Here is a 15,257-nt window from a genome sequence, read left to right as displayed (position 1 = left end):
CAAAATAAATACTTTTATTCCTCTTTAGGAATGAAGTTCTATATTTACATAGTGTATATGTAGCATTCTTTTGATGTCTGTGTGTTTTTTGAAAGGTCATGGAATCTGGTTGAGTAGATATGAAAACATAATATTTTTTAATATCCCGGAGCCTGATGGAGATGTCATATCACCAGTGTTGGCAGGATTCTATATGTTTTGGACCATGATCATTTTGTTACAGGTAATTTGTGTTGAGTTCATCATAGAATTTTGAGGACTTTGTTACTTAATCCAACTACATTTGGTTTCTCACCCGTTATTTTCCCTCTCTAATATTTTTTAAATTGCTTGGTTCCTCTTAGGTCTTGATTCCCATTTCTCTCTATGTTTCCATTGAAATTGTGAAGCTTGGACAGATATATTTTATTCAAAGTGATGTGGATTTCTACAATGAGAAAATGGATTCTAGTATTCAGTGCCGGTCACTGAACATCACCGAGGACCTTGGGCAGATTCAGTACCTCTTTTCTGATAAGACAGGAACTCTCACTGAGAATAAGATGGTTTTTCGAAGATGTAGTGTGGCAGGTTTCGATTACTGCCATGAAGAAAATGGTAAGTGTGGGTTTCTGTGAAAACCAACCTGAAGATTGGGCTTTTTGGCCCCCACTTAAAAGTTTGATAATTCTAGGGACACCTGGGTGGCTCAGTCGGTTAAGCATCCGACTTCAGCTCAGGTCGTGATCCCACTGCTTGCGAGTTCAAGCCCCGTATCGGGCTCTGTGCAGACAGTGCAAGGTCTGCCTGAGATTCCCTCTCTCTGCCCCTCCTCTGCTGTCTGTGTCTCTCAAAATAAATCAACTTTAAAAAAATTTTTTTAAAAATACACTGTATTTTCTCTTAGGCACATACATTTTTAAGCCAGGTTTTGTTGTTACCTGTAAATGCAAGGGATAAAATGTTGAATGTTTATCACATAATCACTACACAAATGTAAAAAAAATAGTCATACTGGATACGATGATACTCTGCCTTGTGTTATCTTCTTTATTGCATTTTTGTTACAAAAACAATATTTTAGAAAATCTCAGATAAGCTAAATGAGGAAAAATATAAAAGCCATAAGTAACCCCCACCAGAGTAGACCACGGTTAACATTTTCGTACATTTCTTTTGATTCTTTTTCTTGTACACTTTATGCTTTTTAAACAAAAATGAAATTACAGTGTGCTTTTGCTTTTTTTCTTAAGACTTCACCCATTTTTCTTAAGGCTTCATTGTGACTACCTTTCTGTTCTCTCCTTACTCTTCTAGAGGCTATGCTATATTGCACTGTAATAATTGCCAAATTTTATGTAAATAATCCACCATTAATTTCGGTTGTCAACATTTACTGTGGTAAGCAATGCTGCAGTGAACCTCACTAGCTAAACTTTCACACCTGTTTGTGAGAGGAGTGTCTTCCAAAATAGTTGACTATGTAGATCCCTATTTTCAAGTAACTTATAGTAGTGTTTCACAAAATATGTGATGAGGAGCATCGCTTTTTTTTTTTTTTTTGTATTCGTAGCATTTCAAATTTTGTGTTTGTAGCATTTAAAAGGGCTGATATCAGCCCTTTCCCGCCACAGTTCCTGAGCACACACTTGGGCCCAGTGAGTGCTTCTCTTCTATAGATAGCCCTTTATGCAGAGAAGGTACCAAGAGACTGAGAATCACATGCTATCATGACTGAACTGTCTGTGGACCATGGAGTGTTGCACTGCTTCTGTAGGTACCAACTTTGCCTGTAAACACTTCTCTACTACACATACATACAGAGATCCTGGTCTCTTTTCTGTAATAGTTTAAAAATAAGGACATGTATACACACTCTGATTGATGAAGGAGGGAGTAGTGGGGGCTACTTCTCTCCAGGATTTAACCCTAAGATATATTATTTTTACTGAAATTAAAGCTAGTTAACCCTTCAGGATTTGGGGGCAAAATCACCGCCTAGGAGATCTGTCCATAAAAAACATCACTGCTCGGAAATAGCCCCGTGCACATATGCATTTGAAATAAACACATCTGATGACACCATTTTATGTTTTAAAACCTTGCAACTTAGGAGCACCTGGTTGGCTCAGTTGGAAGAGTTTATGACTCTTGATCTTGAGGTTGTGAGTTCAAGCCCCACATTGAGTGTAGAGGTTACTTAAATAAATAAACTTAAAAAAAAATAAAACCCTGCAACTTAGAAATTTGGTTAATGAACTAAGTAGCATCAGCAACGCCTCAGTGTGTATTAAAAACACAGAATCTCAGGCTCTCTTTAAAACTTCAATTAAAATCTTCATTTAACAATATTCCCAGGTGATTTATGTGCATATTAAAATTTTAAAGCAATCCTTTAAAAAATTACTGAAAGAGAATGTCTTTTTTAATAGTAATCTTTTTTAGTTCAGAATAGCATTAGATTTATAGAAAAGTTACAAAGATGCTTTTGAGGGTTCCGTTATGCACCCCTATCTAGTTTCCTCTGTCATTAACATCTTACATTAGTTGTATAATACATTTATCATAAGTAATGAACTAATATTGATATCATTATTAACTGAAATCCATACTTTATTCAGATTTCTTTAGTTTATACCTTTTTCTGTCTGAGGATCGCATCCAGAAGACCATGTGACAGTCCTCATTTAGACTGCTCTAGATTTGAAAGCTTCTAAGGCTTTCTGTTTCTCGATGACCCTAGTTCTGAAGGGCACTATTCAGGGATTTTGTAGAATGTTTCTCAATTTGGGTTTGTCTAGAGAGTGCCTTTATGATGCAGTTTGTGAATCTGATCTACATGGTGAGAGCATTTAGTAGTTTCCAAGAACAAAGACTTTGGAATCAGGCCTCCTGAATCTGATTCCCATCTTTACTGCCTATGGGCTGTATGACTCTGGGCCAGTTACATAATTTCTCTGGGCCTCACTAAAAAAGATCCATAATAGTATTCGTGAAGATAATTCATGAAAAGCCACTCAAAGCATGACACAGAATAAATTCTTTGTAAGTATGAGCTGCCATTGTTTTTGTCATTACAGTTGTCAAAGTAAGAAATAGATTTATCTTTTGAGGAGTTCATGGTCCAATATGGAAAACAGGCATGGAAACGTAAAAATATCTTAGTTCGTCTCATAGGATGAAAATCTGGTGTTTTGAAGGTGATTTTAGCATTGATCAAGGTTTGGGACCTAGAAGGATATTGGGCAAGAAATTTTTGGAATGCTGGAAATGTGCAGGGAGTCAGTTTAGAATAAAAGATTTGTGTGTATCAAGGATACATGGATGATACAGTTGGCCGAAGCTTAGCTGAGCGTGCTGTTTATGAGCAGGTGAAAGTCGGGATGCTGGAAATGTTTGGGGGATTAGTTCATAGCAAAATGCTTGGAGGATATGGGGATGATACATTTGGGAGAAATCCATGTGCACGTTGTGCTGTTCACCCTTGTTTTGGGCCCTTTGAGGAGCACATTGAAAAGTATGATCAACTTTTTGTTCCACAGATTTTTGCTCACTTCTTCCAAATATCAAATAAATGTAAGTAATAGGCCCTGAACAGGTTACTAGATATTTGAAGGAGGATTCAAAAGAGAAGATTAGGGGTTAAATAAGAAAGAGAATTGAAGTAGTTAACCTAGCATCTAACCCAGTACCTACCTTGATAGAAAGACTACATACTTTGCGTTTTCTCCTGTGAGTTGGAAAGCAAGAATTCCTGCCCCACTCTGAGGCATTTATGGAACTAATTAAAACCTGCTTTAAGAGACATATGAAAAGTCTGCATGATCAGCTGGATAGATTAAAAAAAAAATTTTAATGTTTACTTATTTTTGAAAGAGAGAGAGAGAGAGAGAGAGAGCGAGCCTGAGTGGGGGAGGGGCAGGGAGCGAAGAAGACACAATCTGAAACAGTCTCCAGGCTCCAAGCTGTCAGCACAGAGCTCGACACAGGGCTTGAACTCACCAACCGCGAGATCATGACCTAAGCTGAAGTCAAAGGCTCAACTGACTGAGCCACCCAGGTGCCCTGGATAGATTTTTGTTTATCAGTATGGTAATAAGCTTTTCTTTCTCATGCCAAATTTTTGATTTTTTTTTTAAAGTTTATTTATTTATTTTGAGAGAGAGACAGCATGCAAGCAGGGGAGGGCCAGTGAGAGAGAGGGAAAGAGAGAGAATCCCAAGCAGGCTCCATACTGTCAACACGGAGTCCGATACAGGGCTCAAACTTACAAAACTGTGTGGTCATGACCTGAGCCGAAACCAAAAGTTGGACGCTTAACTGACTGAGCCATCTCATACCCAATTTTTGAAAAATCTTCACTGAGTCTACAAGTATTACACCTATAGTTTTGTTTTCTGAATCAAATTATAGCTTTACTGTTCTGTTTCCTTCCCATAGCTTTTTACAAAATGATTAAAGGTTGCTCCATGTGTTCTTGAGTCCACTCTTCCAGCGTTATTTATTGAGCAAGTTTGTCCTGTCCTAAGGGCTGAGCTGTCTGGCATTATAGTAATTACACAGTTGCATGAGGACGGATTTCCCTAATGATGTACAGGAGAAATTCCTGAAGTATAAGCCTTTATGTTTCTATAGGTTTTGTAATATTGTAATTATTTATTTTTACAATGGTATCACATCACCAATAAGTTTCTTTAGCTACTCAAGGATTTATCAACCTCAGCACTATTGCCATTTGGGGCTGCATTACTCTTTGAGATGGGTGCGGTTCTGTGCATTCTAAGATGTTTAGATGCCTCCATGGGCTCTGACCACTGAATGCCAATTACACTCCTCCCCCAGTTATAACAACCAGACTGTGTACAGGCATTGCCAAATGTTCGCAGGGGGACAAATTCACCCCTTGTTGAGAATGACTGAACTAACCTATACAGGTAACTGCCAAGGAGATATAACATAGTGGATACATGTACTGGCTTCAGGGTCAGGAAGACCTACATTTAAATCCCAACTCTACCCCCAACTAGCTGTTTAACCATGGTCAAAGTACTTAATCTCTCTGGCTCTTAGCCTCTCTTACCTGCAAAGTGAAACAGTGATAGTTCCTAACTGGTAGCATTATTTTTAAGATGTAAAGGGAAGACCTAGATACAGATATTTACATAAAGACCTAAACAGATGATTGATGAACAGGAAGTACTCAATAAATTTTTTTTTAATGTTTATTTATTTCTGAGACAGAGACAGAGCATGAGTGGGGTAGGGGAAGAGAGAGAGAGAGAGAGAGAGAGAGAGAGAGAGAGAGAGAGAATCAGAAGCAGGCTCCAGGCTTTGAGCTGTCAGCACAGAGCCTGACGTGGGGCTCGAACTCACAAACCATGAGATCGTGACCTGAGCCGAAGTCGGTCGCTCAACTGACTGAGCCACCCAGGCGCCCCAGGAAGTACTCAATAAATGTCAAGTCCCTACCCCACAACATTCCCTTGATTCTACGGATATTCCATTTATGTGTCTATTCAAACATGCATTCATTACTCGTTTGATAAATGTTTAAACTAAATACATGGACTCATTGAAATCAAGCAGGGAATATTGGTGTAAAATTATAAAGAATATCATGTTAACATACGTTCAGAACATAACATTCTGAGCACTGGCTGTGAACTTTATAGAACTGGATGTAAGACCAATGATTATTACTTTTGTGAAATGGGGAAAATTCGTTTGATTTCTTTATTACTAAAATTGAGGTATTAATAGTATCTGCCACAGAGGGTTGTCCTAGTTATTAAATGAGACAGATGCCTGGTGCATAGTAACATTCAGTACATTCAGTAGATAGAAGCTTTAAAGACCCAGGGAGTGAGGGCCAGTATAGTTACAGAGGTCACCATTGAGGAACTGGCCTTTGAACTAAGCCTTCAAAGATGTTGAGGATTTATGTAAGTATAGAAAAAGAGAATGGATATTCTGGACAAGGGCACAGGTGAAAATGGAGAACTTCAGTATGTTTGGGATTCAGTAAGTGGATGGGTTTTTGAAGCTGAAAGGCCATACAGGGAAGCATTCTGTATTATTTAGTCAGAGAATATAATGAAACTTGCAGAACTGGAAAGGATCTTAAAGTCATTAAATCCAAATTGTTCATTCGGCCAGCAAGAAAACAGAGGCCCGGGAAAAGTTAAGTGATTTCCTAGAAAACACTGAGTCTTTGGAAGAGTTCGTTCTAGAACTCAGGATCACAACATTGCCTCTTAGCTTCTCTTTGTCCTTGAAAAATACAGATAAAAACTATTGAACAGAATATGAAAATATTTTTTATTTTGAAATTAACTTGCCAAAAGCCATACTCTAAGTAGCTAGACTTGGCTTGAATGCAGCTAGCAATTCAGCAAGTACACATTGACTGATTGTTTACTCTGTACTCCTGGACATAATGATTAACAAGGCAGATAGGGGCCCTCTCACAGAGCTTCTGTTGAATAGTCACAAATAAATTAATTCTTAAATCAAGAAAAATAATTAATGAAAAGTGCTTTTCAGAGAATTAAAATGAGATGATATGATAGAATGATTGGAAGGCATTTTGGGTTGGGTAGGGGAGCAAGGCCTTTCTAAGGGTTACAGCTTAGATCTGAATAACATAATCTTGAAGTTCAGATGCGAAAACCTACCAGTTACAGGCAGCAGCTAGTATAGAGGCTCTCAGGCTGAAATGAGCTTGGCAATTTTCAAAGTAAGAAAAGAAGGCCAGGGAGGCTGGATTTTAGTGGACATGTGGAAGAGGAAGGGGCAAGAAACTTCAAGAAGATCAGCAAAGGTCAGATCATTTTGAGCTATGTAAGCCAACATATGGAAAATTTTGTGCAGGAGTTATGTGATCAGCTTTTATATTTTAGGAAGATCACTGTAGCTACTGGTTAAGGAATGGAATGCCGAGGGGTAAGGAGACCAGTTATGAGGCTGTTAGCACTGGTCCAGTTGAGAGATAATGGTGGCTTGGGTTAAGGAAATGAAGATGGAGAGAATTCGAGATATTAGAGATATTTTGGGTAAATAATGGACAGCTATTGGTGATGCTTTACAGCAAAACAAAACAGACAAACCAAAACTGACAAAACTCTCTGCATTTTTGGAGTTTATATTCTACTCGATGATTCAAAAAATAAATAAGATCTATAGTGTGTAGATGGTGGTAAGCTCTGAAGTGGTTATATCTGGAAAGTCTGCTGACAAGGGACATGCTAAGAGACTTGAGAAAGGTAAAGGAGTTAGCCATGCAGATAATCTGCTTGAAGAACTGAATAGACATCTAACTAGAAGTATCAGGTGGAGAGTTGGATATATATAGGAGTCTGGATTCCAGTTAGAAGTTAAAAATCATGTGCACAGAGTTGGCATTTCAAATGTGGACCAGGTGATATCACCAAGGAAGAGTGTATAGGTGGAGAAGGGAAGGAGCTCCTGCAGCAACCCAGTATTTGATTGAAGAGAAGATAGCAGGAGAAAATAAGAAGGAATAGCCACTGAAGTAGGAGGAAAAACAGGTACACATCATGTCAGAGAAACCAAAAGAGCCATTTCAAGCAGAGAACGGTCACCTCTGTTGCATGTTGCTAAGGATGCATATAAGATATGGACAGATGCAGTAATGGGATTTGATAACATGGAACTCATGGGCAACCTTGCCAAAAGTAGTGTCAGTGGACAGACAGGGACAGAAAGCCATGAGATTGGTTGAGGGGAGCTTGGTGTAAGCGAAGGAGGGGAAAGTTGTAAACGTGAAGTCCTTGAGAAGGCCAGAGGAGCGGGAGGCAGATCATGAGTGGAGAGCTTGGCATTTGAAGCTTTATCCATAGTAGTAGGAGGGTTCAGATACAGATGTGGATAGGTTGGTAGATTTGACGATAGGATAAGAAGGGAGTTGCTGTCTGATTGCTTTTACTTTTCCCAACGAGGTAAGTTCATGAAGGGAATCTGGAGAGGGGAGTTTGGAGGGCAGTTTTTGAAAAGGGAGGAGATGGTGTGGAATAGCTGTTTAAGTAAATGTCTGGCATATTCAGTTTGCAAATGGTTCTTCTCAGGTAATGACCCAGTATGATTTTTTATCGCTCAGCCAAGAGGTTAGAGTCCTACCAGGAAGCTGCCTCTGAAGATGAAGATTCCATGGACACTCCCAGCGGCTCCCTCACCAATATGACAAAACCGAGGACCCCCAGCTGCAGGACAGTTCATAATGGGCCCTTGGGAAGTAAATCCTTGAATCATCTTGCTGGGAGCTGTTTAGCTGTGGGAAGTGGAGAAGGAGCCAGTGAAGGGCCTCACTCCAGACAGGCTGCTTTCAGTAGCCCCATTGTAAGTGTGAATATGTGACTTGAATCTTGTATATCTACAATGAATAATGAAAGAACATCCCCCTAATTATGACAGAGCCAAACACTGTTGTCTTTTCTACCTGAGAAGAGACTACATAATTGTGGTTCAGTGTAATTGCCCGCACAAAATTAGAAATATAAGCAAACAGTATCATAGCTTCCTAATTTGTGGGATACTTCAGTGTTGAGAGATAGTGTATCATTTCTGAAATAGCATAGTATTTCTGATCAGGGCCAATGGTGCCTAAGCCTAAAGAAGGCTGCCTTGGGGCGGCTCAGTTGGCTAAGTGTCCAACTCTTGATTTCGGCTCAGGTCATGATCTCAGGGTTGTGAAATCAAGCCCCGCATTGGGCTCTGCACTGAGCCTGGAACCTGGTTACCATTCTCTCCCCCCCCGACTCTTTTCCCCCATGCTCATGCTCTCATTCTCTCTCTCTCTCTATCTCTCTCTCTGTCTCTCTGTCTGTCTCTCTGTCTCTCTGGAAAAACAAAAACAAAAACAGCTGCCTTGGGTTACAGACCATGACTCACTCTCAGAACCAGCAAAGCTTTCCAGAGTTATCTCATAGACAGCTAAGTATGTCTGAATGACATACGTACTGTCAGTACCCTCCAAGGCCTTTTTTTCTGCATTTTTCCCCCCAGTCCCACCAAACCTGTGTCCTCTTCCCCATTCTGAGTCCTCAGAATGACATTTTCTGATATTTCTATTTTAGAGCTCATCTGGGTATCACTTGAGTTCCTGAGGGAAGTTTTGGAAGCTGTTTAGTTATACCCATTGACAAACCCATTTTGCTGAAGAAAAATCTAGAGGGCCATGTGGAAGATGGGAAAGAGGAATGATACTTACATGAAAGAATCAGAGTTCAAAAGTTTTGCTGTACTTAGAATTGTTTCTGTAAACCTTCAGCTGCCCTTTCTGCCTTCCACATCTCATTAACTCTTGTGGTTTACCAAGATGAGGATTCCCCAGGCTTGAGACTGGCAACTGGTCTAAAGTAGGTGGCGTAACAAGAACAAATCCACTTTGGGGAAACTTTGTGTGTCTGCATTGAATTTATTGTATGGTTTTCGTAGCAGAGATGTGATCTGAGTAGATGCCAGTGGTCTCTTTTGTTCTGGAAAGGCCTTGAAGGGAATCTCCTGGCTCTTTTCAAAGTTGCCAGTAAAAATTTCAGGAGTGAGCATAATCATTTCCATGCAACTCATTTAGTTCATTCCTGTGGCACTGAAGATATAGCACCTGTCATATTGTATCTTGGCCACATGTCAGACTATTCCAAACATCTAGGCTTAATTTTTTTTCTCCAACTTCTGAAAGGAAAATAGGAAAAGAATGCATACAGCCTCTTCTGTGCATTCACTATAAAGCTGTATCAGAAATAGATATATATTTTTTTCTCTTTTTACCTATTCCTGTACTGATCTTTTACATTTTCCACCCATGCAAAGTTAACCACATGTTGACCCATGTTTACTTGGAAATAGGACATTGGTGACCCACTGGGGTTGTGCCCTACCCACCCTCTCAGTTTCCTGATTTAGCCTCATCTCCTTGGAAAAAAAGTGATGTTTCTTAAAGTCTGTTCTTTTATCTGTACCATTTTCTCCATCTAACATTTTTTCTTCCCATTGGCAACCTACCTCTGTCTACCAAATCTGATGAAACACTTATTTCTTATAAGACTATGTTAAATACTCTCTTCTGAAGACTTCCCAGACTCTCTTTTCTCAGCTTCTGAGTTCTGTGTACCCATTCCCTCCCTTCCTTAGTTCTCATTACGCAGGCCTTATTTATGCCCCCTGAAATATGCCAATAGCTCCTTAAGAGCAAGAACTTAACATCTTGAATTCTCAAGATCTGTCTCAGGGACTCATGTGTCCATTCTCAATAAAGTAGTTTTGAAGGTTGTTAAGTGAAGCTGCTTAACAGGCTCAGCCTTCCCACTCAGTGCATTTTGTTTTCACTTGCCCTTTATTTCAATGCCATGTGCCATTTTGATTGTAAAGATGCACTGGGGGTGTTTTGTGTTTTCAAAACCACACCATTATATATAGGATAAAGAGGTCTTCCTTGAAATATGAGATCATCTCACTCTTGCTCTAGACAAGTTGATTTTATCCTTTCGAGACTAAAGATTATTTTGAGAAAGCTATAGATTCTTTGACCTGAAAAATTAGCATCTGTTAAATTTTTGCATCCAGTTCCAGAAGCCTGTCGGTGGAGCCCCGGTTAAGAGCACCAGCTTGAGAGCACACTGAGAGCTGTGATGTCTAGAAATGGAAAATTGTAAGCTAGCACCTTGCATGGAGATGCAGGTTAAGAGCCAGGGAGTAAGGATCCTAGGCGGGCTGCTGGCAAAAATATTCCAAGCTTTGGGAATTAACATGTCATTGAAGCCCCAGGCTCCTGGGTTCATACTACCTATTTAGAAATAGAAACCTTTTCTTTGTAAGCCAAGGTTGTTTATGCTTCTTTCCTCCTCTTTATGTTTTTGTTCAACAGGAGTGCTGTTTCTTCTACCCAGGTGACTATTCTCTTAGATCTCTATGTGGCTTTCCTTTCTGTCACTGAGATCTCAGCTTTAGTGTCACCTCTTCAGTAAACCTTCCCTACCACCTAATCCAGAGTTCTTTCCACCCCTCCTGTCTCTCTCTGTCTCAATCTAGAAGCATCTTATTGTTTATAGGTTAGTTTTTGTATCTGCTATCTCCCCTAACTAGAATGTGAGCTGCACACAAGCCAGGATCGTATCTGTCCTATGCATCCCTCTGTCCTTGAGGAGTGCCTGATGCCATAGATGCAACAATGAATATTTATGGGATGAATGAATGAATGAATGAATAGATTAATGAAAAACAATGGCAAAATACTAGACACAGGGATGTAAAATGAGTAAGACATGTCCTTATCCTTCAGTTTTGTTTCTAGGCAGAGGAGGCAGACATAAAAATAAATAAAAACAATCCTATATTAAAGATGCAGTAATAGTGGGTGAACCCAAAGTATAGTGAGGGCACAAAGAATGGAGTGTTCAACTCTCAAGGGAGGAGGAGGGATCAAGAAGGGCTGCAGAAAAGAGGTAAAACTTGAGTTAGGATTAAACTAATAAGGAGGGATTTACAGAGCAGAAAAGAAAGTAACCTCAAGCCCAAAAGACCTAGACTTTGCAGCAATAAAAATGAAAATTGGGGTAAGAGAAATGGACCTGAAGAGAGAGGGTCAGTAATTGATAAACATAGGTGGGAAATAAAGCCAGAAAAGGTGGGGAAGGTGGCCGAGAATTACTAAAAAGGAAGCATGATTCGAAGGAAAGCCACTAAGTTTAAATTGATATTTAAGCATGTCTTAGAGAGGGGCGCCTGGGTGGCTCAGTTGGTTAAGCCTCTGACTTTGGCTCAGGTCATGATCTCGTGGTTCTTGAGTTCGAGCCCCGCATCAGCTCTGTGCTGACAGCTCAGAGCCTAGAGCCTGCTTCAGATTCTGTGTCTTTCTGTCTGTCTCCCTCCCTCTCTCTCTCTCTTTCTCAAAAATAAACACATATTAGAAAAAAAAATTTTAACATTTCTTAAGAAGAGTTCCACTCTGAAATGTTTTTTTGTTTTTTGTTTTGTTTTGTTTTTGTTTTTGACTTAGTACACATTAGCATTCTGAGATGCCTCTGGAAATATTTTCTAACTCATGGGATCTCACAAGCAATAGATGACAGTATATTTGCCAAATATCATGTGACAAGTTTCCCAAGCATCCCTTGCTGACTAAGCATTGAGTAAGAAAGAAGTCTCTCAAACATTACCACTGTCTTTTATTGACTTTGGCAAGGAGGTCCTGAGGAAAGGATTATTCTCTGAGTAACTGAGGGCCCAGACACTGGCTCAGTGTTACTGTGTACGTGAGATGTGTGAGGAAATATGGCTGACTCATTAGTGAACAGCCATCAGAATATTAGTGCCTATGAACTCCACCAAACTATGTCTCATATCACAGGATAGTAGATGTTGATGTATTTAAATAGAAATTTGAGAATGCTTTGTGACAGCATATAGTTTGGACCCATTGTGAGCCTGGTGATCTGCCTATAGGTTCCTGTTGTACGGGTATCACCTCACTCATTATCTCATTGACTTTATACAACCACCCTGTGAGGTAGGTGTTATTTTTACCATTACTCAGAAGAAGAAAATGAAGCTCGGGGAGTTGAAGCACGCTACCTGAGGATAGCAGCGACTATGCAGTGAGTCCAGGATCTAAACTCAAACTCATGCGATTTTTCAGCCTGTGCTGTTTTCTTATTAAGCCTACGCTAGTTCTCCCCAAACTAAGCATAAAATACAAGCCATGGTCTTTTGAGCCTAATATCACACATCTCACATCTCCACCGTTTTCTCCTATCTCTAAATCACCTCTCCTGGCTTCCTGCAGTCAGCATGCCAACCGACTACATGCACGACTTCTCTAGAATACAATGGCATTTTAGTGAAATTTGATTTGTAGTTGATGATCCCTCTTTTGATTCATCTGAAAAATTTCTAAAGCAGTTGTCTACATGTGACTGTTTTATAAACCATTTTCTAGCACAACATTCTTTTGTTAAAACTAGTACTCGTCAGTAAATGTGAGAAGCACTGTGTTAAAATGGATATGTAGTTTTTTCAATAGCAGAACTTCTTAGAGCTAATTTGTACTAAGAATCTTTTTTTTTTAATTTTTTTTAATTAAAAAAAAATTTTTTTTAACGTTTTTATTTTTGAGACAGAGAGAGACAGAGCATGAATGGGGGAGGGTCAGAAAGAGAGGGAGACACAGCATCTGAAACAGGCTCTAGGCTCTGAGCTGTGCTGACAGCTCACGGACTGTGAGATCATGACCTAAGCCGAAGTTGGACGCTTAACCGACTGAGCCACCCAGGCGCCCCTTTTTTTTACTTTTTTAATATTTATTTTGGGGAGAAAGAGAGCGAGCGAGCACAAGTAGGGGAAGGGCAGAGAGAGGGGGACAGAGGATCTGAAACAGGCTCCATGCTGTCAGCAGAGAGCCAGATGTGGAGCTCAGACTCAAGAACCATGAGATCACGACCTGAGCTGAAGTCAAGAGTTGGATGCTTAACCGACTGAACCACCCTATGCTAAGAATCTTTAAGAGGAGGGCACAGGGCATATATTGACAATATATTTGATGATCAGAAATCTCTTGGAGGGGCGCCTGGGTGGCTCAGTCAGTTGAGCATCCAACTTTGGCTCAGGTCACAATCTCACATTCGTGGGTTCAAGCCCCTGCATCGGGCTCTGTGCTAACAGCTCAGAACCTGGCGCCTGCTTTGGGATTCTGTGTCTTCCTCTCTCTCTGCCCCTCCCATGGTCATGCTCTCTTTCTTGCTCAAAAAATAAAATGAAAATGTTAAAAAAAAAGAAAAATCTCTTGGAGGAACCCTCATTAATGTCATGTATATTACTAGGTAATATTCTTTATATATGTTTGCCTGCTCATACTGATGTTTATTTTGGAGAGGTTCTTTTGTTTGTTTCTGTTTTTGTTTTTATTATAGTAATGATTTGAACCATAAAATTTTTTGTGTTAACCATAAAATAACATGGTATGAATAATGTCCTCACTTTTAAAAGAGGTGGTACTCATCAGTTGTTAGATGAATCATCAGCTGCTGTTGGATGCTCTGGAAACTGTATTTTTTTTTCTTTTCAAATTTTTATTTAAATTCTAATTAGTTGATATACAATGCAATATTGGTTTCAGGAATAGAATTCAGTGATTCATTACTTACATACAACATCCAGTGTTCATCATAACTAAGTGCCCTTCTTAATGCCCACCACCCATCTAGCTCATCCCCCACCAACCTCCCTCCATCAACTCTCAGTTTGTTCTCTATCAATAAAAATCTCTTATGGTTTATTTCCCTCTCTTCCTTTCCCCCTTCCCATATGTTTATCTGTTTTGTTTCTTAAATTCCACATATGACTGAAGTCATACAGTATTTGTCTTTTCCTGACTGACTTATTTTGCTTAGCATTATATACTCCAGCTTCATCCATGTTGTTGCAAATGGCAAGATTTCATTCTTTTTGATGGCTGAATAATATCCCATTGTTTATATATACCACCTCTTCTTTATCCATTCATCAGTCAGTGGACATTTGGGCTCTCTCCATAGTTTGGCTATTGTTGATAGTACTGCTATAAGTATTGGGGTGCATATATTCCTCCAAATCTGTATTTTTGTATCCTTTGGATAAATACCTGGTAGTGCAATTGCTATGTCATAGGGTAGTTCTATTTTTAACTTTTTGAGGAACCTCGATACTGTTTTGCAGAGCGGCTGCACCAGTTTGCATTCCCACCAACAGTGCAATAGAATTCCCCTTTCTCCACATCCTTGCCAACACCTGTTGTTTATTGTGTTAATTTTAGTCATTCTGACAGGTGTGAGGGGGTGTCTCATTGTAGTTTTGATTTGTATTTCCTTGATGGTGAGTGATGTTGAGCATCTTTTCATGTGTCTGTTAGCCATCTGGATGTCTTCTTTGGAAAAGTGTCTATTCATGTCTTTTGCTCCTTTCTTCACTGGATTATTATTTTTTTTTGGATGTTGAGTTTGATAAGTTCTTTATAAATTGTGGATACTAATCCTTTATCTGATATGTCATTTGCAAATATCTTCTCCCATTCCGTCGGTTGTCTTTCAGTTTTGTTGATTTTTTTTTCCTTCTCTGTGCAGAAGTTTTTTATCTTGATGAACTCCCAATAGTTCACTTTTGTCAACTATGTATTTCAAAATAGAAAAACAGTCAACTAGATTTTGGTGGAAGGCATTGTTCCTATCTCCTGTTGAATTTAAGTTAATAGTCAAGGTGTTCTCCATCAGTATTGTGCATTCTGGATTTTC

The 15,257-nt window shown here is 39.4% G+C and overlaps 1 protein-coding gene across 2 annotated transcripts in view; it reads left to right on the top strand.

The window, feature by feature from the left end:
* ATP10D (ATPase phospholipid transporting 10D (putative)) overlaps nucleotides 1-15,257 on the top strand; it is a 107,413-nt gene that overhangs the window by 54,545 nt on the left and 37,611 nt on the right. For both annotated transcript variants that reach the window (XM_042936451.1, XM_042936453.1), the window contains 3 exons: nucleotides 96-223; nucleotides 345-597; nucleotides 8,096-8,334. In XM_042936451.1, coding sequence (XP_042792385.1) covers nucleotides 96-223; nucleotides 345-597; nucleotides 8,096-8,334 — 620 coding nt within the window. The remainder of the gene's footprint in view (nucleotides 1-95; nucleotides 224-344; nucleotides 598-8,095; nucleotides 8,335-15,257) is intronic.

Source organism: Panthera leo, chromosome B1 (genome assembly GCF_018350215.1).
Source record: "Panthera leo isolate Ple1 chromosome B1, P.leo_Ple1_pat1.1, whole genome shotgun sequence".
In the NCBI taxonomy this organism is placed as follows: Eukaryota; Metazoa; Chordata; class Mammalia; order Carnivora; family Felidae; genus Panthera; species Panthera leo.
This window is presented reverse-complemented; position numbering and strand designations above follow the sequence as displayed.